General features: G+C 36.9%; 1 protein-coding gene across 11 annotated transcripts; it reads right to left on the bottom strand.

Annotated features, from left to right (window-relative positions):
- Nucleotides 1-25,128, bottom strand: RBM45 (RNA binding motif protein 45). 11 transcript variants are annotated; one of them, XR_011528446.1, is made up of 12 exons: nucleotides 24,657-25,127; nucleotides 19,205-19,327; nucleotides 17,154-17,280; nucleotides 14,894-15,016; nucleotides 13,936-14,115; nucleotides 11,355-11,484; nucleotides 11,097-11,181; nucleotides 10,727-10,890; nucleotides 8,816-9,016; nucleotides 6,315-6,360; nucleotides 2,168-2,207; nucleotides 1-314 (listed from the first exon to the last, which is right to left on the bottom strand). XR_011528446.1 is itself a non-coding variant. In XM_008515500.2 (11 exons), the coding sequence occupies exons 1-9, from the start codon at nucleotides 24,954-24,956 to the stop codon at nucleotides 8,824-8,826; spliced, it is 1,425 nt and encodes a 474-aa protein (XP_008513722.1). In that variant the 5' UTR covers nucleotides 24,957-25,127; the 3' UTR covers nucleotides 5,896-6,149; nucleotides 6,315-6,346; nucleotides 8,816-8,823. The 11 variants fall into 11 exon arrangements, 2 of the variants coding, with proteins under 2 accessions (XP_008513722.1, XP_008513721.1); XR_011528447.1 differs by having other exon boundaries at nucleotides 1-309; XR_011528448.1 differs by having other exon boundaries at nucleotides 6,315-6,346.
- Between the last annotated feature and the right edge of the window lie 2,784 nt (nucleotides 25,129-27,912).

Raw genomic sequence — 27,912 nt, 5'->3', positions numbered from 1 at the left:
TACTGTCAAAAAGGAGAATGTTTTAATGTTTCTTCACAAAAGATAAAGAATTTACCCAATTTTCCCCTCCTTTGCCAAAAAAAGAAACTGTGATCCTTTCTTGGCCTTCTTTTGTGAAGTGCTGGTTCAGTCTCTTGCCCATTTACTCATTTCTCAGTGAGGATTTAGCTAGGCAAATTGCAGAACTGGCAGATTGAAGATTGCTTTCAGCTCTTTTACAATCCACTCAAGTGCTGTCATATCCAGCAGGTGGTCAGAAATGTTAGTGCCATTTCATTCCTCCAGCAAACCCAAGAAGGTCCGTCAGGTCTAGGCTTAGGGAAGAAGAGGGTAAGAAATTTCCTTGCAATAAGACCAAAGTTTTTAAGACAGAGGCTGGAAAAACACTGTTTCTTTTTAAAAAAAAAAAAAAACCTGCTGGAAGTATTCTAAATCTGCTAGTGGGTAGAAGCTAAGAGATCTTTCTGGGTCACTTACGTTGCTTGGTCATTCAGCATTACTACTATGGTCAGAGGTGGGCTCTCTTTTATGATTCCCCTGCCCAGGTGACTGCTAGTTGTAGTTCTCTTGGTCAATGAAAAGCTCCAAGATAGAGCAGCTTCAGTGCCGCTAGTTAAGAAACGCAGAATGAAGCCTCTTCTGATGGGACTCTCAATAGTTGTCTTAAATTACTAACACAGCCTTCTGATACATAGGTTAATAAGGAGTGTTAGAAGATGGAAAACTAAGGGGTCATCTTGCTTTACTGACAAGTTGTTTTGATGTGGAATTTGAGTCAGCTATTTAAAAAAAAATCCACCCCTTATCAGGATGATGCTGAGAAAATCTACTTCCATTCTTTTTTGTGAAATACTTTTGAGTGACTACAGTGAAAAAAGACTGGGCTGGCTAAAAGATGGGACTACATCATAGTGCCTACAAGTCCCAGATTTAGAGTAAAAGTCGTAGGAAATGAGCCCTGTTAGGAGTTTCTAGTGAAGGGATTAAGCCAAGATGGTACCTAAAGGTAGACAAACCCTGGTCGAAGTTTGTGATGACAAAGCAAAGATAGGTGCTCCTTCTCCAAGCATACGCTTTTTTTTTTTTTTTTTTTTTTACCATTGTTGATCCAATTTTGACATTGCTAAGGCAGGTCAGCCGGTCCAAGAGCTGTCAGCAACTAGCATAGATTCTTCCTACAGTAAGTCCTACAAGTCACAAATTACAATCTCCTTCTCTACCTTCCCCCAAATGTCACAACGGCACTTACATTTCTTCAGTTACTAACGTAGTAATGTGGAAGAGGAAAGAAGTCTTTTGCGCCAATGGATCAATAAAATAAGAATGCAAAAACTATCTTCTAGGGCTAAAATCCAACACAACAGACAGACTATCGATGATGAAAGGAAAAACAAATTAAATTATGTATTTTTAAATATCAGATCTTCTAGTAAATTAGTAGATGACTTTAAAGTAGATGACATTAATTCTCATTTAAAAAGCAAGCAAAAAATAACAGAACAAACATGCAAAACCCTCTAAGAACTCTGTGCTAATGAATGTTGTGACCTATGTATTACCAGTGCTGTAAAAATGGTAATAACATATGAGCAAGAAAATCAGTTAGTAGCAACAACATTTACCTACAAAATCAGAAATGGGGATAGAGGCAGGAAAACAGAGTGTAGATTCACAGGAGTATCTGTGAGTCAGCACTTTAGTTATTCTACTGTGCTCAATATTTTTCCCAATTTCTGTGGAAAACAGTACTTGCCTTTTCATACTCTTCTTGATTTTTCTATCTCAAATGCAAATAATTTTCCTAAAACAGTCTCTTGAGGTCTTCCTTCCAGCACTTCTGCAGCAGTGTGGTCAGAAAGGCAGTCTCTAGGGTGTGGCAGTCATTGCAGCCATGGCCATCTTGCAGCTTAGATAGCTCAATGGACCCTGATGTCCACATATTGGCTGCAATTCACTGACAGTCACAGGACTCCCTTTTCCTGTGATAACCACTCAAATGGATTTTCACAGAGCCTGGTAACTTTCTCAAAGTATAGTGGGATCTGCACATTCTCCTGAGGATGTCTTTTCTACTTAAATAAAGTTAAAGCATGGTCATTGTAAAGAATGAACCGTAACTTCATATTTTAACTAAATATTTCTATCTGATCCCCTAGCAATACCATACCTTCAGTTCCCAGGATCCATGTGTTCTTGAGTTACTGTTTCTAGAAAAGGAAATAATGCAATCCACTTATTAGAATTCAGATATTAAAATGGAACTTATCTAATAAGGATGACCCTTATGTTTTCTTTCTTTACTGAAATCATATGTAAAAATAACTGCTATGATTTTTAATAGAGCTTACCATCCACATAAAGAAGAAATAAAACTTGCATGTGGCTATACCTCCAGGTGAAAAGGCTACATAAATATTTCATTTGTTCTTGCCCTCACTGATTTTGTTTTACGTATTTGTTAAGAAGTTATTGAAAACTAAACTGCACCTAGAAATCAATAGATTTTTGGGTGCACCAAAAAAGTATTCATTTTAAAATAGGATTCACTTTAGGACTGCAAGAATGCTCTCATACATATACATGTATTTCTGCACCCTTTTGATTATTTTATTTCAGTTTTTTAGGCACTGATGATAATTACATCACTTTTATACTCCTTTGTCATTTAAAAAGAATGACACTTACCTATATATTTCTTTAGAGCTAAAATCTTTGATAATTTATTAACATAATTCACTTCAAAATAAATGTAAATAAAAAATAAAATTAGGTAGAAGCTTTGAATGGCATAAAGCAAATAATTACCATCCTTTCTAAACATACAAAAATATTTGCTAAGATGAAAAAGCTGGCCTGACATTTTTCATTTGTGACACTGCTTGTGTTTTCCAATTTCTTATTGCAGTTCGTATTTACTGATATTAAATTAGGGAAAGTAGGTGCTTAATTCTAAAAAACGCCCAATGTAAAAAGACTTGGAAACTTCTTGATGTCTTACTTTTACAAGACATCCAAGTGTCCAAGATACGGCATCTCTTCAGGTTAGTATACTGCAAAGTCAACGCCATTGACAACCCTATCAGAATCACTTAGGGAGCTTGTTGAAAAACCCACCCAAACCTGCAGAGTCAGTATACCTGTATCTTAAACCAACACCTGAGGTGATTCTTGTGGACACCGAAGCTTAAGAACCACTGCTTTAAACTATTCAAATCCTATCATTTCAGGTTCAGAGCCTTAAATAATGTTGGAAAGCTGCCCTTCACTGTTTGTGAGCGGCAAAGTTTATCACCACCTAGTGGTATAATCTCTTATTGCTATTTTCCATCGGTTCATTAATATTGAGTAGGTTCTGAATTAAAAGAGAATAAAATTCAGAGAAAGCTGAAATTTTAGAGTAATAATTTCCTTAGTATTTTGCATTAATTTTTTATCTAGTGTGGGATAAAAAAATTTTAAAAATAAACTTGAAAATAAAAGTACACCATACCATATGAATAAAATATTGTATATGTGCTAGAGGAATCTTCCCCAAAATATATTCCTTGGGCTACCAGTGCCCTGTCAGTAGTGTGCCTCTAAAAATACATATCACAGCACAAACTATGGTTCTCTTTTGGAGATATAGGGATGATGCTCATTAGCATATTTAAGGCTCTGAGAAGTTTCATGGTCAAAAAACCTGTGGAACTAATAACATTTCCTAAATATATTTGACCATGAAAATTTCTTTCCTAAAGAATATTTATTGACTTCTCTTAAGACATTAGTATTTCAAGGAACATAGTTTGAGACATGATGCTCTAGAAGCAGCAAATGTGATAGCTGCCTTCAGCATCTGTAATCTACCATAAAAGAACTGACAATGAATTTACAAGAAAGTTTTGATCAGGCTTTATTTTAAATGTTATTTATTATTTGAACCACATGTTTGAGAGAGAAATTTATTGACCTGTACTGTTTAGCAATTTTTTTAGAAGACATACATACCTAATAAAAACCCAATTATGTTAGCGATTTTAGTAACTGACATATGCACAGCATCTAATATCAACATATCATGTTTTCATACCCAAAGAGCATTTGAGAAGTAAACATTTAGGCAAAGACATTAAGTGCTAGATTACTAAATGCTTTTTCTTAGGTTCTAGAATTTTCTCAATTTTAGAAAAATGTGACATTCTGCCTTTTAAAGTTTTAGGAATCAACTGCAAGAGTCAGGAAAGTAGGCATAAGGCTTAATAATTGAGAGGATTACGATTAAAGGCACAACAAAGCCAAAGTAACCATTGTTCACTGAGACCTGCGACTGGGAAAGAAAACATAGCAGAAGGTTGCACTACAGAAGCAAAGAAGTGTTTTGTAGGCAGAGAGCTGTTATACGAGTCTTTTTAGAATTTATATGAAGGACTCAAGAAAGGATGAGGCACTTCACTGAAACCACAACTGTTTGCTGGAACTGGCTGCCTGACCTTAAATACAGAATGGACAAATTGGGATTATTTAATCTGAATAAAAAATCTGGAGTGCAGGAGGGTAGCAGGATACCCACCATGTGAAAGATTCAACTTCTTCATATGGCCCAGTGAAATACTTAAGAGGAATAGGAGAAAATTGTAGGGAATCAGATTTTACGCCAATTATGAGGATTAACCAAAGATGCAATGGACTCAGGAGGTAGGGAGCTGCCTATACATTATTTAACTACCTGGAAGGAATATTTTTGGGGGAATTTAAGCATTACTTGAGTGATAGAGCCAGATAACCTATAGGCACAATTTAATTCCAATCCGTGAAAATGGAACTATGTGTGCAGTAAATGAGTCTGGGATGAATAAACGTATCTGTTGGTAATTAATCTTTAACTCTCCTCATTTAGGTTTTTCATTTCTAAAGACAGCATTTACTTACTTTTTAAAATATGCCCTTTGGCTCACAGAAAGATACTTGGTTCAATTCTCATTCAGTAAATCTTGCTTGGAAGATAAGACTAGAAATTTTCTTATCTAACTTTACTAAAATTACTGATTCAAAAAAAGGATTTTAACTTTTCACTGGAGAGATGTCTAAGTATGAAATACTCTATTATGCTTAGTGAATTTAATGCTTCACTACTTTCAGTTTAACTCAGGATATGAGAGGCATAATGAGGAAGTAATTAAACGATGTTTTAAAAACTGCATTTATAATGTCTTTTTTTAAGGTGCCAAGTTCCTGACTTAGATATACCTTTTTTGATACATATCATTCACCTCAAGAGCAGATAAAATTTTTTTCTTGGATTTTCAAAATATAAGCAGAGTAGGTTCCTAACTTTTAATCTTTTTTGAAAGGACTATTCTTTCTATCATAGTCTGTTTTGAAAACTGCTTACATGACATATTTTTATATTTATAAAGGGAAAACGTCTACTCCCTAAAGCCACTGACATTTATTTAAGCTTTATTATCAACGATAACTTAAAACAATTTTTTTCTTTATCATCACTGCTCTATAATTTTAAAAGATATTTACAAAATTAGCAACAAATTTTGGTATAACTGTAAAAATACAGTAAAAGAATATTTCCAATGATATGTCTTTCGGCTCTTGCCTTTGAGCCAGTGTAAGCAGCCAATCTGCATGTGTAGATTGAGTGGCAATTACCATATTTTATTGAATCTAAGATGCAACTGATTGAGGAAGCACCTTTATTTTATGTTCTACTAAGAAAGAAAAAAAGGTTGTCAATTACATTATGGCACACAATTGATGTTAAGTTGTTTCAGATTTTAGAAGCATAAAAATATGAAAAAATGTGCATCTCAAAATCAATGAAAATATGTCATGTGGTCAAATTCTAAACACTGTCTATTAAATTTTTTCATTCTCATCTTTCACATAAATAAGGCATGATTTAGTTAAGCAAAGAAAACTTTATTTCTGCTACACATAACAACATGTTGCTCTAAGAAACAACTACCATATTAGTTTTAGCATTAATGTGTGGATTCAAAAATACAAGTCAACAATTCCTGCTCCCCAGACAAAACAATGTACACAGACTATCAGGTATATGAAAAAAAAAGCTGTCAACTGTCCACAGGGAGTGCGTCCAGTCACATTTTCAGTCAGTCAGCTGAGGATTATGTCATTATTTAGTCTTTGTTCTGTAGAAAGAACACAACACAAGTATGAAAATCATCACCTGAAAGGAAATAGCTGTTGTATATAGTATTCCTAAAATGTTAGGAACTCTTCCTTTATTTCAATATAACCAGTGTTATCTGTTTCCTTAATCACAGATGCCCCCAAATAAGCAAAACCAAACTTACTCAGAAGGATGATGCAAGCAGGTACTGAATTTCTGGAGGGAAAATGCTGTAAATTAATACAAAATCAGGATGCTCTGAAATACTAAATCTCTATTTTCCTCAAATAGAAAGAGAAACATATTTTGCATATCAGACCCACATCAAAATAGAACTCAACTACTTTCAAAGTTATATTCTTAGACCAGTTTCTTTGCCTATTTCCCAAGCAGGGCTCACTTAATCCTAGGTGTATTACTCAGAGACAAAAGGAACTAGCCTTCAGGAGCAGTGTTTGTGTCCTCTTGAAATTAAAGAAACAAATAAAAAAGTGCCCCTAAAAAAACTCAACTGCTGCAATCACGTAAAATTTAGGAAAGCCTTTCATACTATTTTATTGAATCTTAAAATCAGATAATATATTTCTTCAATGTACCAACAAAGGAAGAGAACCTCATTAAGGAATCCACGGTAAATGGAACATCCACAGCAAAAATAAATTAAGAAGCCGTGCTGCAACTACCAACGTAGCTAATTACGTCTCACCATTTTTAACTAATCTGACCCTACTTTATCTTTGTTCTGAATATGTATAACAGTTCAATAAAGGAAAAACAACACATTTATGTTTTATGACTAGTCATGCTGAAGAATATGCGCTTTGCTAATGTAGGGAATTGGATGAATGTACAACTTTTATGGGGGAAAACGATATTATAAAGCTTCATTCTCACAGCACGAGCTGGCCATGAGGTAGTGTTATATCATTAAACTTTCAGTTTCTGATCATTTGGATGAAATGATATCTCAAAGCTTTCACTGAAGTCACCAATGCAAGAGTTTTAGCTTATACTTACAATGCATTTTTTAATTTTACATTATAAGAAACTTTGCTGGCTCATTTTCTCTCAATAAGTCTATGAAAAAACTTGGCCTTTGAAAGGTGAAGAGAGCTGCCCAATCATAGTCAGTGAAGTGTCAGAGCTGGAATTCCAACCCGGATCTTCTGATTTTAAGTCTAATATTCTCTCTACTATATAAATAATCATCAGGAGAGGCTCAACCACAGGAGTAATTTATATATTTTCCCCCTACTAAGAAGTTAGTATTATTGTCCTTTTTCAAGAACAAAGATTCTTTGAATAAAGGTAAGAATTGTTACCTATATATTGAAACATTCACAGACATGAATAAACACATTTTTGCACGCTGTTTAGAAGATAGCTTGTCTAAACAGAATTCAGTTCTTAACATTTTATTTATAAACACTAAAAACTGCTTTGTTATAAGAAAGACTTGCTAATTCTTTTTCACTGGCAAATTTAATATTTCTATCTTATATAGAGTAATGAGAGTGGATTCTGTAATTAAATAAAATATTTGAAAACATTTCTAAATTAGGATTATTCATAATGGGCCCACTGGCCACTTCCTATTGCCAACTGCCTTCTAGGAAGGAGAAAGTAACCACTGACTGGCTCTATTAGAGAAAGGGTCATCAGGAGTAAACCTTGAGACAACTCATTCTGATACTGCTAGTTCTCATAATTGGTCAGAAAGAAAACCTAAAGTGAAAAGAAAATTGCTTTACAATTAGTAACTTCAAACTGAATCTAAAAAGTGCTTGCCAACTGCTAGCATTTGACCAGCAGTGGACTTGGGAAGCTGGTGTGTGTGGCACTAGGGGACTCTCAACCTCCCCTAAAACTCAGAATCCATTTCCAGAATAAAAAAGTGACAGCTGAACATTGATAACTTTAAAGAATGTTTCCCCAAACCATGGAGATAGGAATTGACTGCCATAGAAAAAGAAATTTAAATTTAATTTCTGAAAACTAAAAGAAAAAGGAATTCATATGGTTATATGTATCATTATTTATTATAGACAAGAGTTTCTGGTAAATTGCCAGGGTTATTTTCTTAATAAATATATGCACCTGACAATATTTTCTGAATGTGTAGTCTGAGTGCACAAACTCACAAATTAAGTCCAGAAAAACACTAACATTTAGGTTCCAAAGGTCCAAAAAGATGTATTATTTAATATTGCTTTTTAGGTATTTCATTAACGAAATGTCAAAATATTCTTTATAAAGACTGCTATAAATTACCTCAATTTATAACTCAAGACATTAATTCTTCAAGTTAAAAATCCTCAGAAGTATTTTAATTTTAAAGTTTATGTAAGCATATAGTAGAAAGTTCAACTCTTAATATCTAACACATTCTATTCACAAACAAACAAAATACTATTTAATTTTCTAAATTGAAAGCTGATTTTATTTTATAGAAGGGCAAAAACATTCTTCCAGGAAACATCAAAAACATTTTTTTAGGTTTAAGAAGTACAAGTTTAAAAAATATATTGTAAAATTAACCCCTGAGCTGTGGTTTTATCCGCGAAGTTTTAAGCCGCAGTGCTTATAATCAACACCTTCTAAATCCTAAATAGACACTCTATGTACATTCCTCTTGCTATACTAGTTAGCCAGTGCGTTTTAAAGGTCAGATTAAAAAGGGCTTACCTCAAGACTCAGTAAGTTCTTTGCCGTTTGTTAGATTCTTCTCTTGGGGAATCCGCCAGCATAACTTTAAGTCTGACTCCATTCAGGATCTTTCCATGTAAAGTAGTAATGGCATCATTAGCGCTTATTCTATCTGCATACTTGGCATACCCCACATTTTTTCCTGACACAAGGTAAACTTCGATCAGGTTACCAAAACGACTGAAACAAAGTAAAAAAACCAGCTGAAATTGATAAACACAGCTGCTCAGGTCTAAAAATTGGGGTCCATTTTGGACTCCTTTTTCACCCCTCTCCTTACATCCAATCTCCAGTTTGTGTCAATCTTCCTTCTTAAACATCTCCTCAGTCAGTTTCTCTTCATCCTCACTCAGGTCTCTCCTCATTCAGACCATCACTCTTTCTTCCTTGATTCCTCTAATACCTTCTTCACTAGCTTCCCTGCCCTCTGGGCTCGTCCCTCTCCAATCTATCCTCTACCCTGTCTTCTGAGTGATCTTCCTGAAATACAAATATGATCTTCCTTCCTAAAATCCCTTCGGCAGCTCCTCAGGCCTCCAGGGTAAGGAGAAATTCCCTAACACAGGGCTTGCCGGCCTTTCTTGACAGGGTCCCTGTCCTCGCCAGCTTCAGCTCCCCTCATGGTTCCTCAAATTCCATATTCTAACCACCTCCTCTCACATTCTCGCTGGCAGGAATAACCACCCAAACTCCCAGCTTTCTTCCCAGGCTAAATGACTCTTATCCTTCAGGCCTTCACTATACCTTGCTTTTCTCAAGCAGTCTTCTCAGAGTTTCTACGGGAGGTGCCCCCCCTATGTATTTCATAGCTTGAACATTCCTTTCACAACATCAGTCTTGCTAGGCTGTAACTCCTATTTACTTGTCTGTCTGCTGCATGAGATTAGCTCTAAGAGGACAAGGACCATTACGTCTTGTTTACACAATGTCTCTTGCCCTTAGCAAAATGACTGCCCGGCACAGAGGAGAGATTCAAGAAAGAAACTAAATGAATTAGTTAAATAAAAGTCAAAATACTTGAACCACATCCCTGATATTTTGTGCAGCTCTTTAACAAGCTTCCTATCTATCTTTTTAGTTCACTAACATTGTTGTAAGGCAAATAGGAAAAAGATCAAAAAGAAAAAGTTAAGGTTAAAGGAGTTATATTAAAAACAAAGAAATAAACAAGAACCTTCTCCTTTTACACTTATATACTCTTCCCTACAATCAAGTAGTAATTGTTGTAATTACTGTCATGCATCGCTTAACAACAGGACATGTTCTGAGAAATGTGTCGTTAGATGATTTTGCTGCTGTGGGAAGACTGTAAGTGTTTACTTACACAAATGTAGATGGTATAGCTTACACATCTAGGCTATATGGACTAATCTTATGGGACCATCATCATGTATACGGTCCATCACTGACTGAAATGTTGTTTTGCAACACACAACTGTATATAATCCTTAAGGATCCAACAGAGTGCTAGCAAAATAGAAGATGCTTAGTAATCACTGTTCAGGTGAATTAAAATTACAAAGGAAAAGATATGTGAAAATAATTCTAGAGGACAGGTCTATATAGATCTATATTCTATCAAGAAACAAATGATTTGTCCATTCTATGCATGCAACTTTTCAACACCATACTACAGGACTTACGTCTTTCGAACAAAATAACAGGAAGTTCCGTGTAGAGACTTAGGATGTGTAAATAATAAAGAAGACAAGGAAATGATAATATATTTTAAAAGGTGATATGAATAAGGACTTTATTAAACCACAGTACAAATCATCTCTGATAGCTGATAGCTAGGGGATATACGAAGTTCCAAGATTGTGAGTGCTTAAATGACTGGCTTAAATAAATTATATTATAAAACATAACTTTGTGGAATAGAAATCTTACCAGAATATATCCTCCAATACATCTAAAGGTAAAGGATGAGGATTAAACACGATAAAAAGTCTTTCTTTCACAGGAGTTTCAGGAGGGGCTTTTTTTTTGCATGATGGAAGTACAACATCTGTCTGGATTTGAGGCAACTGTGATCCAGAACTTCCTCCAAATTGCTGTTGAAGAGTCAGGCACAAAATGAGAAAAGGAAAAGCTGCACTTTAGAGATGTTTAAGGCAAGAACTAAAGAGATGCGTATCATTGCATCTATGTGGTGTTTTACTATAGCTCTGAAAATTTGCTTACATAGGAAACAAACAAAGGCCACATTTATTTTATATGCTATTGACGTATTGTGAGGGTTGAATTCTTACCTACTTACCAGAAATTGCTGCTGACTTGGGTTATTCCACACCATTGACGCAAGCTGTGCAGCTACCATCTGCGTTGCCATTTTTCTAAGGAGACTGGAGATAAGAACTAATAATTTACAGAAAACTAGAAACATTCAATCTCTTAAGAAGTCACCTGTTTGTGTGACTTCCTCACGTGAGAGGTCAATTTTTTTCTATTTTCATTCTTTAAGTCATATCACGTACATCCAAAGGTCGGCTGTGGCCCCTCCTGGAACGGTACTTACTCTGTTGCGTTACTCCCATCATCAATGAAGGAAACACCTATCCGATTTCCAGGGGGGTACTGAAATCCATGTAACTTGTATTTTGCATAAATAGCTGATGCTACATTAAAATACTGAACCACTCCATGACCTAAAACAAAGGAGAGAATATACAGGAATTAAAAAGAAAGCAGACTGAATACCTAAAGCCTGTGTTGCCACAAAAATGAAACAATATAGAAATACCCTAATATCACACAACTAGTAAATACAGAATCAAACATGTTAGGAAACAAAGTTTTTTTACATGTGTGCAACAGCTGTGCTCCTACAAGCAAAGTATAAACCATATTATGGTGAAAACACGAACACTATATTTTAAGGAAAACGGAATCATAAGTTCTGTCCAATGAATTTAATTTTAGGAAACTGGCTTTTCTCATATGAAGAGATACCTAAAAACCAAGTAGTTTTTCTTAAATTTTGATTCTTTGAAATCTACTTTGAAATTCTAAAATTTTCCCTATCATACTGAGTAGGAAATGAAATGAGAAGTGATATATGAAAAGAATACATAGTCATCTTGGCTAGCTGCAGTGGTAGAGAGAGGAAAAGTCATATGCATGAAAAAAAGACAAAAGGTTGCAAACAGAGGGTCTCAGATCAGAAGTCATATTTCACATTCCTTTGCAGAGCTTCCAGCTAAGGGGATAGATTTCAAATCAGGTGGGTGGGGCTGAAGTGGGGGATAATTTTATACTGGAGTCCTTATATGGAGAGCCCAGGAGCTTGTAACACAACCAAAAGACAATACAACACAATCATAATTATATATTATGTATATATTTATAATATAACCCACTTTGGGGAAAACACTGTTATAGTTTAACGTTCCTCTCTAAACCCACACATTCCAACATTTTAATGTAATTAAAAAAAAGTCAGAAAGTAAACAAACATATAAAATTCATATAATTTTTGCATATATGATTCAATAGGATTCTAACTATACGGTGATACTTCCATTAATAAAAACATGTTCCAATGACACACATATTTATCAAACAAATCCAACCAGAGAAACAATACAGAAGGTAAAGGAACAAATAAATTTCAACATACCAGATAAAAGGGAAAGAAAACACAAAACAAATAGAATTATATATAAATATAACAAATGTGCCAGAAAATACAAAATGTGTGCCTTTGCGTGAGACCAAAGAATGATAGTGTAAGATTGGTTAAGGTTGGAGATGGTCCAAAGTAGGTTCACACGGGCAGTCTTGCTTAAAAGAGCAGCACTGAGCAGGGTAATATTAAATATGTGGGGGATCTGTGTGAAGGGTGGGGGCACTCCAGGCCTGTCAGCCCATATTACCTGACTCACTTCTCTACTTTCCCTCAACATCCTTGACACCCTAAAAGGACTAAGTCAAGTATATCTTGGAAGAAATGCCAAGTATGATTTCTCTATACCACCCCTCACCTCCAATTCTTTACAACAAACCAACCAACTCAGATTTATTGAGAGCCTATTATGTGCCAAGACTTACATCAGGTATTTTACATATATTGTTTCTAATTCTTATCTAACCCTGGCATAGACAGCATTAAGTATCTCAGTTTACAGACGAGGAAAGAGAGGCTTAGAGAAGATAAGCAATTTGCCAACATCTCAGAGATACGTGCCACTGCTGGGGTTTGCACCTAAGTCTACTGCAAAATGGAAGGAATGTCAACCTTTTTCATTATGCTACAATGACTCCATTTTAAAAAAACACCTTAAAAAAATCAAAAGGCTTAAAAAAAATACAAAGACAGGGGCCGGCTCCGTGGCTGAGTGGTTAAGTTCACGCGCTCTGCTGTGGCGGCCGAGGGTTCGGATCCTGGGCGTGGACATGGCACCGCTCATCAGGCCACATTGAGGCGGCGTCCCATATCCCACAACTAGAAGGACCTGCAACTAAGATATACAACTGTGTACGGGGGGGTTTGGGGAAATAAAGCAGAAAAAACAAAAAAGATTGGCAACAGTTGTTAGCCCAGGTGCCAATCTTTAAAAAAAAAAAAGAATACAAAGATGGATTAAGCTAACACTAGATAATAAGTTTAATCAATTAACTAGTTAACAAGTTCAAATGGCTGATATTAGAGTCTTGCTTCTATTAAGAGTGGGACTAAGTAGAGAGAGAAGTGGAGCAATTAGATGCTTGACATGAAGGGAAGGAGTGTCATTTCGAGGGATAAAGTTCAAGAAAAAGAGATTAGGGCTGAGGAGGAAACTTTAAGGGTTTTATAACTTTGCCTAGCATTAATCAAGAGTACAGAGAAAGACTCTATTCTGAGGTATTTTTGTTGTACAACTGGAAACAGAGAATGCTCCATTTTGTGGGAATTAAAATATTTCTAAAAAATAAATGACTATAGAAGAGACATATTCCTTGGGGTTTATTTATTAAGGTATCACTGTATTTGAAAGTTTAAAGTAGAGAAAAGGAAACAAAACCATCACACAAACGGTATCTGATGTAAAAAGTGCCACTAGAGAAAAGCATTTTAACAAACTACAGTATATTTAAAAATAATATAAAGATTATTTTACCATAATTAGAATAAGGATCTCGCTGAACCTCACAATATTCCAATCCTGGTACTATATCAAAAATGCTGAAAAGCTGCTCTTCAGTGAAAGGAACTCTTGACACCACTGACAGGCGTTTGGAGATGGCTTCCTGGCCTCTGTTGTCATTCTTGTCAAAACTTGAAAAATCAGATTGTTGTTCTTCAACAATATAAAAAAAAGTAAATCTTTAAATTTCTATACATTCAAGAATTCACTTAACAATTTTAGGTCCTGGATAATAAAATGAACTGTCATTAAGTCCACTGCACTGAGCAAAGGCACTGTACTTTGTAGGATGCTCTCGGTCATCAGCACTAGCAGAAGTGACCAGTGATGAGAAAACAAACAACTCTCCCCACTCCCCTACCTCCACCACAGAAATATAAGCAGAAATGTGTAATCTACCTTCACAGGAATACGTTTAGTATGCAAAACTGCAAAATCTGCCTAGTGTTTCACCTAAAAGAAAGTTTATGCCAAATAACTTTCCCAGGCCTTACTTTCATCATTCACTTTCCCCTTTTTCTAGTTTCTACTTTTGTCATTCCTCTCCTTTCTAGCCTTAATTTTAAAGCAATAGTAGTTTAGGGATAAAATTCTAGTACTCATCCTGAGGGGACATCTGTCCTTCTCTTTCATACTTTTTGGTCAGCTGCATAGAGGCAGCAGCTCACCCAAAAAAGTGGCAGTGATGTGGTCTAATAACTAGATAATGCATAACTAAGCATAGAAAACTATCATTGGAAATAAGTTAAACAAAATAAGTGTTAAATATTAAGGACATGAGGAGTCATGACCAACTTCTTAAAAATAAACCCCACTACATTATGACTTTTATTCACGAAATGAGATTTACAGACTGCTGATACAAGAATATTTAAAAAAAAATCAGATTGCATATACTACTTCTACTATTAAGTATAGGCAGCCCACTTACCAAATGGAAACATATTTACTCTAGGTTCATGTCCCAAAGTCTCTTGCCTCATGTTACTATAATAATCTTGTTCTGAGGATTCAGATGCTTTATTTTTAGGTTCAGCCAAGATAGCCCTAAAACCTGAAAAAGAGAATCCATGAATTTCAAGTTTCATAGCAAATTTAACATACCTATAAATATACTGGATTGCTAGTGCTTTACTTAGCTTTATAAATATAATTGTAGAAAAAAAAGTCTACACAATGGCCCTCTCCACCAAACCTCCTTCTCTGCTTTTTGGAAGACAGCAAAGAGTAAATGAGAAACAGCAAGAATCCCAAATTATGGGTCAACGTAGACATGAAAGATCAGCTCTTCTATGCTATTGTTTCAAATCTCCCCCTGCCACAGATGACATCATCATTCATTCTCCCTGTCTCCTCAACCCCAGAATCCTATAAGCCTTCTTCACATTCAACCTGCCATCAAGATGCTTCCTGTGAAATACACTTAGAAGACTTTATCTTTCACTCAAACTTCCCTGCCTCTGTTTTTAAGTTAGATCCTCTTCAATTAATTACAAAAACCCTTCAACTGGTCTCTTTTCCTCTGGATCAAAGGTTTTAATTAGGGGCCCAAGGAAGAGCTTCAAAAGGTAAGAAGGCTCCACAAACCCTCTAAAACTTTAAACAAAATGTTTAGGCATATGCGCATAGGGGCATATTTCAAGGGAGACGTTTCATAGCTTTCATCGTATTATTCAGTGGCTCCCAAAAGAATACAAGTAGCCACTTTGAATTCATTCTCTGGAAATGCATCCTTGATACTGTGGTTAGACCAACAGACAGTTGGTCCTGAAACAGTTTTTATTTCTTTTCTCCTTTTAAAACAATCTACGAGGGAATCCTAACATAGACTAAGCTGGAACTCTTCATAAGCTCCCATATATGGTTCCAATGTACCTAGTCAACTTTGTCTCGTAATTTCTCAACAGGAATATTATGCTTTCCTCAGACTGTTGCCTTCACAGTATTAAGCAAAGACATGGTTATTCGTAGCTCTGTGTCTCTGCTAACACTGCTGTCACCTTCTGTCCTGCCTACTCTACACCACATGCAAAGCCTACCTCCAGATGCGTTCCCATGCTCATTTGGAGCACTTGTTTTTCACCATTGATAGACTATACCACACTCTTTTGAAAATTTTCTCATTTGGAAAATTTTTACTGAGTCTACTATAAACTGCACTATCTTTGACAGAGAGCTCAAGAAATCTTTTTGAGGACCTATTACTCTACTAGGTACTTGGGTGACAAAAACAGACAAGTAAGACATACTCCTTGCTTTCAAAGAGCCTTTAAAAAAATCCTCTATTATTTTCTGGCTATTTTTTGCCTATTAGATCTTGGCTACCCAATATAGCTATAAATTCCTTAAATGCTGGGGCTGCTATAAGTTCCATTTGTATCCCTTTACTTAACATATTGATAAGTACACCACAGCTACCCAATTAATACTGACTGAGAAATTGAGAAGGATCTGAGAGTAAATTTGGGTGTGTACCTTAGAGATATCTAAGAATTCTACTGATTAACCATAATTCTTTCTAGTATATAGATTTTTATAATATCCTGAAACCCACTAACTTAATTATTCCCATCTCATCTCTAACGGTCAATATAAATAGAAGCATGACAACAAAGAATATTTTCCCTGGCTTCTTTAAAATTCCTATTCTTCATTATGTATACCAGTAACAATTAATGTTACTCTAGTTGAAATTAACCCAACGTCTATTTACTTACCTATGTTAGTGAACCTTATAAATGCTATGTTTATTAGTGTACTCAATTTTATTTAGGGTTTAGGTCAAATATGAACAAATATTACAGAAAATTTGAGTTTTTTTAATATAAAGAATATTTAAAAGAAAAAAAAAAACCGTGAAAAGGTATGTCAACTTTTTAATATGTAAAACTCTAAATTACTTTAAAAAACCCAAAAACCTATAGAAATAATAACCAAAATATGGCCACAGCATTTTCATTTACGAAGTTAATGCAGTTGCTCATATTTCTCTTCAAGATAATGCCTCAATGAAACCTCAATCACGGCCCCAAAATAATTTTCATCCTCGGACTATATATATTTAAACTCTCATTGCTAAGAGTAAATTAGCACGTATGGTTATTACCGAAAACCAAGATTAGATTCAGTTATTTAGAATAATTAGAATTTTTTAAAAAGTCTTTAACAAAGTTAAATGAACACATCCTTACTTCGATCACAATTTTCTATTGCTTGGGCAGCTTGTGATGGTTTTAAGTATCGAACATAGCCCAAACCTTTACTTTCTCCAGTGACTTTATTCTTAATAATGCTGCAATACTCGATATCTCCATACACCTATGAGAGTTAAAAGAAATGATCTTAGAGGAGTCAAAATTAATAATTGAACAGACTATTTCAGAACTAACCTAAAATTTGTTTATTTGTGCTTCTTGCTCGCAAAAAAGAAATTAGAAACAGACTTCACAGCCATTTTTAATAATGGAATCAAAATGTCACAAACTAACGAGGCACTACAAAAACAACCATAATAATGATATAACCAAATAATAATGTAACTAAAATAATGATCATTTTTATCTACTGAGCATTTGCTTTACATATATTATCTTTTTGTTACAACAATCCTTCAAGGATATATATATATATATATATATATATATATATATATATATATATATATATATATTACACTGTGTATTTCACAGAAAAGAAGCTGGGCCTTAAAGAAATCAAATAATTTGTCAAAGTCATGGAGAGACAGTAAGAATTTGTGCATGGTCTGGAAAGCTCAACATTTTGCTAAGTAGTGGTTAAGAGCAGAGGCTCTGGAATTGAACCTTCTAGATTCAAATCTTGGCTCAGCCACTTATTAACTGGGCAGTTTAGTTATCCTGTGTGCCTGTCTCCTTATCTGTGAAATGGGGCTACTAGTTGTACCTACCTCATGGGGTTGTTTTAAGGGTTAAACGAACTAATATACCTTAAGTGCTCACAGAGGGTCTGAGACATACTAAACACTCAGTAAATGTTAGCTATAATTATTTGTCTGTCTCCTAAAAGGAGCAGAAGTGAATGTGCATTCTTTTGAAGGAGAGCCTCTCAAAGTATATCTCTAAAACACACTGGTTCACTCACAAAGTTAATACTCTGTGAGAAATACGTGATAAATATTTGCTTTTAATGTTGGAAGAATTATGGGATGTAAATTCTCAGTATTTATAATTTATGTTATAAAATTCTCATGTAACCAATTAGCAACTTAATTACTATGTATTTAGATAAAAATGTCCTATTTGTTCATTCAGAAAAAGAAAAATTTATAAATACAGAAGGTAAAAACTTTTTCTTATTATTGGAGAAAGTAAGGAATATATATTTTTGGTATTTGTTATTCTTCAAGTATTTAATTCAACTCTCAATTGAGGTAGGACAGAGGGAGCTTGAAAATTACTTTTTACTATTTGTTTCTTTTCTTTCCTGTTTGCTGCTTATCTGATTCATACTACTGGGAAGATTAGTAGGAAAAGGATGAAAAATTACAACTCAAAACAATTTAAAAATTGCTTTTTAAAAATTTTGTGAAAGTATATCACTACATATAAAAGTCAATGGCTAAAAAGAGATTTAAAATTGTCTCCAAATTTCATTGACTATAAGCTTACTATAGTTCAGAGCTGCAGTTAGTTTTTTCCTTAAATAGAACTCCTTCAGAGGCCTAATATGAGGACAAAAATCCTATGAAGGATAAGCCTTTCTGTGAATAAGCACAACATCAACATGCCACAGGCTTGTAACAAATGCTGGATAACACAGTCCACACCCTCAGGCTTGCCTGATTCATCTCTACATGAGAGGCAATAGAGAGGAGTGGTAAAAAGGTGCTTTGAAATTTTAAGGACCAAAAGCAGGCTCTGCATTCAGACAGCCTGGGTTTAAATATTGGCTCCATCACCACTAGGTATGTGACATTACTCAAAACTCTGAGCTTTATACGTCATTTTTCTGAATCTGTATTTTCATTATATGGGGGGGGGGGGAACCATCATTAATATTTTCCAGTTTTTACATATTCTTTAAAAAGTTAATTTATTCTAGGTTTAATATTTAAAAACTAGAAATAGATGACTTAAAAATAGTTATTTAATTCTCCACCACCAATCTAATGATCTAACTCAAAGAACACAAGATTTAGTAACTATACAAATGACTTAGGATTATAAGTTATCACAGATGCTAGTTGATTGGAAAATGTAAGTACCTTAAATTTTTCCCGCAGATCTTCTTCCGTGTAGGACTTTGGTATCATAACAAATATTCTTGTAAGTTCTTCATCTTCAACATCTCGGTGACTTCCAGATGATCTGGACTGAGCAATGAAAACCTAAGAAACAAGCAAAACCCCAAAAATAATGTGAAAAAGTCAACTGTTTTCCTATTCCTTAAGTATTTACTTCCTTATTAGAATGAGATTCGTATTAGGTTAAATGCAATACAATAGGGTCCCATCAAAAAGTTTTTTTAAGCAACCTTTATTGCAGTGACTTTTTATATGAGGGTATACCAACCTCTGTGGTGAGTTTTTTCCAAATGTATTTTTACTTTTGCATTTTTGTTTACCAAGAGCAACAGCCAGTGCACCGAAAAAGAATGTGTACTCTGCAGTTGTTGGGTAGAATATTCAATAAATGTCAATTATATAGCTGATTAGTAGTGTTATTACAACGTTACATATCTTTACTGATTTTGTCTACTTGTTCTATCAGATACTAAGAGAGGAGTGTAACAATCTGATTGTGAATTTATCTTTTTCCTTTGAGTTCTACAAATAACACTTCATGTATTTTAAGCTCTATTATCGGCTGCATAAACATTGTTATGTACCTTTTTTTTTTTTTTTTGCTGAGGAAGATTAGCCCTGAGCTAACATCTGTGCCAATCTTCCTCTATTTTATATGTGGGTCACTGCCACAGCATGGCTGATGAGTGGTCTAGGCCTGTGCCCGAGATCTGAACCTGTGGACCCAGGCCACCAAAGTGGAGTGCACCAAAGCCAACCACTAGGCCATGGGGCCAGCCTGTTACATATTTTTTGACTGATATTTTTATTCTTATGAAATTACCCTATCTCTATTAATACTCCTCATGTTTAAGATCATTTTTTCTGATACCACACGAGTTTTTCCTATCCATTTACTTTCGACTACTTTGTCTCTTTATGCTTAAAGCATGTCTCTTGTAAAGAGTGTTTAGTTTGGTCTTTTGGTTTTTTAAAATCCTGACACTCTCCATCTTTTAATTGGAGTGTTTAGTCCATATATGTTTAAAGTAATTAATGATACAGTTAGGTTTAAGTCTAGACGGTCATATTTTTCATTGTTTTCTTTCTAATATCAATCTTTTCAAAAAGGTAACGTAACCGTATTCTGGATGATCTCAGTGAGCAGTCACAGGATTTATGTGAGCAAGAGAACACAAAGGATGACTTGAGGCTCTATTTTCCTACTATTAGCAATTTTCATTGAAACATCATCTGTGACATTAGATTATTACTTGGAATTTAATTTGTAATATTCTTTTTATTTAATTTGCAAAATTGTTTTGGTTATATATTATTCCAGAAGAATGTTTAAATCTCTAACTAGGATTATGGATTTGTTTACAGAATTCTAAGCACAAGAATTTTAATGGATAGTTTTATTTTTTTATAACTTGAAGAAATGTAATAAAATTAATATAAATCATCACACAGGGTCCTTGAGGGTTTTTTCCTTCTTCTTCTTTCTTTCTTTCTTTTTATATGATGAGTGAAAGCTGTTATGTCCTCTGTAGGTACTGTGCATCATCTGGATCTCAGGTCCCTGCCACTCTCTCTAGCAGTGTGTATCTGATTTTTTCCCTTCTGGCTGACTTTATATATATATGTATTTTTGGGGGAAGATTAGCCCTGAGCTAACATCTGCTGCCAATCCTCCTCTTTCTGCTGAGGAAGACTGGCCCTGAGCTAACATCTGTGCCCATCTTCCTCTACTTTTATACGTGGGATGCCTGCCACAGCATGGCTTGCCAAGCGGTGCCATGTCCGCACCCGGGATCCAAACCGGTGAACCCTAGGCTGCCAAAGCGGAAGGTGCACACTTAACCGCTGTGCCACTGGGCCGGTCCCTCTTTATTTATTTTTAAAGACTGGCACTTGTGCTAACCATCTGTTGCCAATATTTTCTTTGTTTTTCTTCTCCCCAAAGCCCCCCAGTAGATAGTTGTATATTCTAGTTGTTGGTCCTTGCAGTTCTGCTATGTGGGATGCCACCTCAGCATGGCCTGATGAGCAGTGCTAGGTCTGTACCCAGGATCCAAAGCAGTGAAACCTTGGGCTGCTGAAGCAGAGCATGTGAACTTAACCACTTGGCCACGGGGCCAGCCTCTCTTCTTCTTTTTTAAAGGGGGGCTGTATACCATTCAAGAATGAGAAAATCTGGATCTATGGAATTCCAGAGTAGGAGGCAGCAACCAAAAGACGCAGAACTTCTAAAGCCATGGGATTTTAGAAATATTGAAAAAAAAGGTCGTTACGTTTGCTTGGAAAACAGCTTGGAAAACCCCACCCCCACAGCCCAAAGATTCTTCCCCAAGGTGTAGGACCTTGCTTATAAGATACAGCTGGTGACATATCCCTCGATAGAGTCTATTTCTGGTTATTCCTTCAATAAACCTACATTCTTTGCCAAGCACTATATGAGCTATTAGTAATAGCGTATTGAGTAACACAGAAATGGTCCACTACAAAGTTAGTCCAGGGGCCAGCCCAATGGCGTAGTGGTTAAGTTTGCACACTCTGCTTCGGTGGCCTGGGGTTTGCCACTTCAGATCCCGGGTGTAGACCTAAGCACCACTTATCAAGTCATGCTGTGGCAGGCGTCCCACATATAAAGTAGAAGAAGATGGGCCTGCATGTTAGCTCAGGGCCAATCTTCCTCAGCAAAAAGAGGAGGATTGGCAGTGGATGTTAGCTCAGGGTTAATGTTCCTCAAAAAAAAAAAAAAAAGAATAAAGTTAGTCTAGTGGATGTATCAGTAATGAATGGTCAATAGGGAAGTACAAATATGGAGCCTTTAAGTATATGGGAAGACACCAGGGGAAAAAAGAGTCTCAAGTAAGATTTGAGATTGCAGGTGCCATCAGATCACAAATTTCTAAATTTTAGAAAACGGAACATTTCAAACTTCTGATAAAGGAGACAGTATCTAAGTAGAACAGATGTATAATAATTAACCACCTAATAGGTGATTTCTCCTGAGATTTTATGCTCACAGACTACGGGCTCTAAATAAGAGGCAGTCTTACAAAACTAAAAACCAAGATTTTTCTCTTCTGGTTTCCACGTTTACTCCTTACCTCCAGATAATGTAGCTGGTCAGAATGACTCCTACTTGAAAAATCTTTTCTGGCTGTAGGCCTGGTGCTATAATTTTCTTATTCATTTTAAGGATCCCTTGGAACTTTGCAAAAGCAAAGTATATGAGAAAAACTGAAACTGAATTAACTTAGAAATACTGAAAAAAAACATATTCCAGTGGAAGACAGCCCAAACTGAAGCTGATGAAGAATGAACTTAGACTGTCTAACTAGGCACTGTAGTGCAACAACCTCTGGCTGAAGCTGAGTGGAGAAAAAGGTGAAAAAGAGAATTTAAACTTTAATAAGGAATAATTTAATTTCTCTGTGGCTACAAGAGAGGGTACCTTTCAGTGTCGGGACTTTTATTTCTCTTGTAGGAATTTAATCAGGGAAAGGGGGGGCCTATAAGTTTTAAATTTAGGGCATATTTTTGGGTTGCCTACAAGATCTCTGTGGTTATATTAAACTCGAAGTATAAAAACTGTCTCTGCTAAGATCGTAACTGCAAAGAGATAATTATCAATCTGGTCAAGAGTCAGCAAACTATAGTTTCCTGCTTTTCTAGAGCCTATGATTTAAGAATTGTTTTTACATTTTTAAAGGGCTATTAAAAACAAAAAATATGGGGGCTAGCCCGGTGGCGCAGTGGTTAAGTTCACACATTCCACTTCGGTGACCACACCAGTGGTTCACCGGTTCAGATCCTGGGTGCTGACCTACTCACCACTTGACAGGCCATCCTGTGGCAGGCGTCCCACATATAAAGTGGAGGAAGATGGGCACAGATGTTAGCTTAGGGCCAGTCTTCCTCAGCAAAAAGAGGAGGATTGGTGGCAGATATTAGCTCAGGGTTAATCTTCCTCAAAAAGAGAAAAAAGAGCAAAAAAGAAAAAAAACCCCAAAAATATGTGACAGAGACCCTATGTGGCTCACAAAGCCTAAAATATTTACTATCTGGCCCTTTACAGAAAAAGTTTGCCAACCCCTGATCTAGTATATGCTGTGGCCTTCTAAGTAATTTGATTGATGATCTGTTCGGACCCATTTCAGAGGGCTGGGGAGGTGGGAGCAGCGGGAGTGTCTACTGCCTTCTGTGTTGGTATATTCCCAGGCTCCTTCTCTTTTGTGAATGGAGGTACAGGGAAGACCTCCAGAGACTGAAATATCTGACTCTTGCACTTACACCAGTCCACATTAATAATGTTCTTCTCAGTTTTCTGTAGTAAACGGGAAAAAATGAAAAAAAAGTTGAGGGAAGAGAGAATTTTGTGGAAAGCTCCAACAGAATTACATATACAGCAACTTTTCTACAGGACAGTGAAGACTACAATTTGTGCAACTGCCAGATTCTCAGGAATGGGTTCTGAACTGAGTCCACAGCAAGTAAGGAATGACATCTTGACTGCTATTGACAAACAATGATATGCTGAGGGCTTACCTGTGCCAGGCACTGTACTCAAAGCATAGAGTAAATCAAATCACCTCGAAATCACCCTTCCTGCCATGTGTCAGTTACCTTACTTTTACAGACAAGTAAGTGCAGAAACTTAAAAACACCGCCAGGTTGAACTAAGAGTACACAAAGAAGCATTTAATAACAACATAACTACATTACCATGACAATGATTTGGCTCTTCTTAAAGCAGTTTACTTTGGTCTGCTTTCAAAGAAAAGTGGCAGTAACAAAACATGCTATTAATACCTTCACAAAGAGGCCTTATTTTAAAAACCACAGAAGTACAATATACAATAGGAGCAGTTTTAATCACCGCAGCTAAATACTATATACACGCATACTTCTGTCTGGGACTGGGAAAATGCCCAACACCAGAGGGCCAGAGCTTAATGTACTTTTATCAAGTTGCTAAAGCCCCAGACCTGCCTGAGGAAAGCCGAGTCATCTGTTTTGATACATCGTAATCCGGGGGTGTGAGAGAGGAGGGCCAGAGAAGTCCTCCACGCAGGCCAGGGCCAGAGCCAGGCCGTGGAATCCCGAGGTCCGGATTCGTGACAGCGGGAGCGGGGAGGCCCAGCCACTGCAGCTCTGCAGCCCGAGTCGCCGCAGCTGCCCGGTCCGACCCGGGGGCGGATGTAGCGCCCGCATCCCGCAAACCCCGCACCCCGGCGCAGCCTCGCGGGCTGGGGCCCTGAGGAAGCCTCTCTCCATGCCATCCTCCCCTAGGAATGCCAGGTGCTGCCAGCCCGCTCCCGGGAGCGGACGTACTACCCCTACCCCACCCTGACACAGCTTCGGGTGAAGGGGACCCATCCCTCCCCGACACCGCCCCCGCGGGCACCCCGACCGGCACCCGCACCTTGATGGGTTTGGTGTCGTTAGGGCTGAGGCACTGGCCGTGCATCTCCTCCATGGCCCTGCAGGCCTGCGAGCTGCGAGCGAACTTGACAAAGGCGATGCCCTTGGACTCCTTCGTGTGTTTGTCCCGCACCACCCAGATGTCCTGGATCTCCCCGAAGGGCGAGAAGCGTTCCCTCAGCACCGACTCCGGCGTGTATTTGCTGATCACCAGGAAGATGCGGCTGTTGGGCGGCTCGTCCAGGCTGTCCACGCCCGGGCGGAAGCCTCCGCCGCTCGCGCAGCTGCCTGCCTCGTCCATGGCGCTCCACCCCGGCGCGGGAGCCGGGCCCGGGTCTCCTTCCGTCCTCCTCGCTTCCGCCGTGCCCGCCACTGCAGCTGTCGCACGCTCAGCCGTTGCGGGTCCGGCGCTCCGCTTCCGGAAGACGGAAGAGTGTGGCGCCCGCTGCTGTCCGGCCGCAGCGTGCCGGCTTCCGGGGAGCGGCCTGCAGCGCCCCCCAGCGGCCCGGGGGAGCCTGACCCCGCGCAGGCCTCCAATCCCAGGCGTCAGGGATGCCGTCGTCCTTCCCACCGTCAGAAGAGCCCCGTCTGGTGCACAGACTTTCCCAACGATGGCCTTACCCCACCCCCACAGCCCAAAGATTATTCCCCAAAACTTGCCATTTTGGTCATAAGCTTAATAGAAGACCACTGTAGGAGAGAGTTAAAACTATATAGACTTGGAGCTGGAAGGAATCTTTGAGGTAATCCAATTCCAGCCTCATCTGTTGAGATGTGGAAATTGAGACCCATGGAATAGCCAAAGGTAATAGAGAAACAAGTAACAGAGCCAAAACCAGAACCAGCTTCGAATGCTGATTTACTGTACTCCGAAAGCACCTCTGGGGGTTGGAGGGCTGAAATGGTGGCTTGCTCAGCCGTGGAACTAGGAGAAATTCTAAGGTGCAAGCAAAGTGGGAAATCTGTACTGACTTCCAAGGCTTCTTCATAAGCCTTAGAGGAAAGGCCAGCAGAAAACTAGCAGAAATCCAGAAACAAGGCCTGGATTTAGCAATGGCATTGAAATGAAATGAAAGGAATAAACCAGAAAGTGGTCCAAGAGCAGAGCTCCTTAAACGTTCAAGGCCAGGCTGCTAAGACCTGTGTTGCTATGAAATCAAACAGATAAATATTATTTATCATGCGCCAACTATGTGCCAGGCTCTGTGCAAGGAGCTAGACATACCATGGGGAACAGGAAGGACATGATCCCTGCCCTCAGAGAGCTTTTGTTCTGTTGTGGAAATCTTACATATAAATACATAACGCAAAGTAATGTCAGATTGTGTTAAACAGTATTGCCACTGAATTCTATGAGCTTGGACAAGTTACTTCATATTTCCAACTTCAGTTTCCTCAACTGTAAAGTAGAAATAATATTACCTACTAAATGGTGTACTCGTCAAGCTTAACTAATTAATTCATCCATTTATCTAAGCAACAAATGTTTTCGACTGTTTACTATGTGTTGGGCACTGTACTATATTCAATTGATATAGTATTAAACAAAATGGTTACTCTCCTTCCCTCATGAAGTTAGTAGTTTGGTCTTGTCTGGTTAGGATTGTGTGAGATAATCTATATGGAGCTAATAGCTTAGAGATCATATGAGATAATATGTGTAGAATGGCACAATAGAGATTAACTTTCTTGCTCTCTTTGACTATGGTGTCCACTCTGTCACCATTGATGTTGTATAGTTGCATGATGGCAGCTGAGAGTCAGAGATTCTGGGTTTTTACCTTGACTTTAGCACAAGGTTGTGACAATTTCCCCTTGCATTATATTCCACATCTGTAAAATGAGGGCTCTGTTTACCCTGGAGCTTAGCAAGTCAATGAAGAATTTTATCTTAACTTTCCAGTTCTCTTTACCTTATCCAGGCCAATCAAGATGAATGAAAATAATGTGGTAATGTAACAATTTTATTGATGTGAGGAAGTGCAAAGATCGTAGCAATACTACTTGCACCCTAGTGCCATCTAGTGGAAAATGTGCAATTTTCTTAAACTGCACTGACTGGGCAATTTCTATTTGTAAAACATTCCTACTGACTTGGTATCCTGAAAATTTTAGGCTGATATTCAGAGCTGTTACTTTTGTTTTTTTTCTTAGAGAAGGGGTACAAGATTGCATAAAACAAAACCAGGAACATAAATGTTTCGAAATGCTAGGAAAGCAAAATTTCCTTACTACTCAATCATGTGAAATACAACATATTCAAGGAAAATAAGAAACTTACTTATAAATTACTAAAATACAGTAAGTATATTTTTATTCATATGACATCTATTTATTTTAAACAGCTTTTTGAGATCTAATTCATATGTCGTACAATTTATCCATTTAAAGTGTTAAGTTAAATGGTTTTTAGTATGTTCACAGCATTGGATAACCATTGCTACAATCAATTTTAGAACATTTTCGTCAATAATGACAGATTTGTCATATTTCAAATCATATAATATCATATGTGAACATGAATCACATATAACTAAAACAGCTGAAAATTCTGAAGTTTGAGAGAATGATTATTCATTGGTCTTATATTACAGAAAAGATGTTCTGGGCATTTGAAGATTAAAATTTTTCAAGGTCTTTAAAACATGTAGCCTATAATGCACAATTATTAGAGTGATAAACACGTATTTATTTCACATGAAATTCAGATTTCCCTTGAAATTTTTTCTTCCAAAATTCATATGAATTTCTTTTTAAAAAATAAGAGATGATATTGTGACTTAGTTTTGAAATGCAAGAAGAAGTTAGTAAATTCTTGTTTGTTTTCCAGAAAGTCTTGAATTATGATGTAATTACAATAAGGCTTACTGGTCATTGATATTAGTCTTCATACATTATGTTTAATTAAGTAAAAACGTTTTGCCCTATTTGCAAATTTTTAATAGATTTTACCACTGATATTTATTAGTGATCAATTATTACCTTTCATATTGTTCTGTAGGAATATGATCCAGAGTCTCCATTTTTCCCATCTGTAAGGCTACTGGCTACTGATAATGTATGCAAGCAACTAGCCTGGCCTGTGGTAGGCACTCAAGAAATGATAGTCTCCTTTTACTTGAGTTTGCATGTCTTCATTTGAGTTTGAGGATAATATTTAACTCCTGACTTCTTTCTCCCAGTAGACCTGGTCCTTTTGATTCAATTTGATGACGTACATCTTTTAAATATGTAGATCACAGGACAGAAGTCACAGG

The sequence above is a fragment of the Equus przewalskii genome, chromosome 17 (genome assembly GCF_037783145.1).
Source record: "Equus przewalskii isolate Varuska chromosome 17, EquPr2, whole genome shotgun sequence".
NCBI lineage: Eukaryota > Metazoa > Chordata > Mammalia > Perissodactyla > Equidae > Equus > Equus przewalskii.
The sequence above is the reverse complement of the archived record's forward strand: the minus strand, read 5'-3'. Positions and strand labels throughout refer to the sequence as shown.

What these genes read in the sequence shown, in the direction of transcription:
- RBM45 (XM_008515499.2), bottom strand. Translation starts at nt 24,956, where the DNA reads ATGGACGAGGCAGGCAGCTGCGCGAGCGGCGGAGGCTTCCGCCCGGGC. An exon ending in AATAGAAAATTGTGATCGAA is followed by an intron (nt 15,017 to 17,153) that starts GTAAGGATGTGT and finishes TCTCTTTTTCAG; the next exon opens with GTTTTAGGGCTATCTTGGCT. An exon ending in AGATCCTTATTCTAATTATG is followed by an intron (nt 11,485 to 13,935) that starts GTAAAATAATCT and finishes CCTTTGTTTTAG; the next exon opens with GTCATGGAGTGGTTCAGTAT.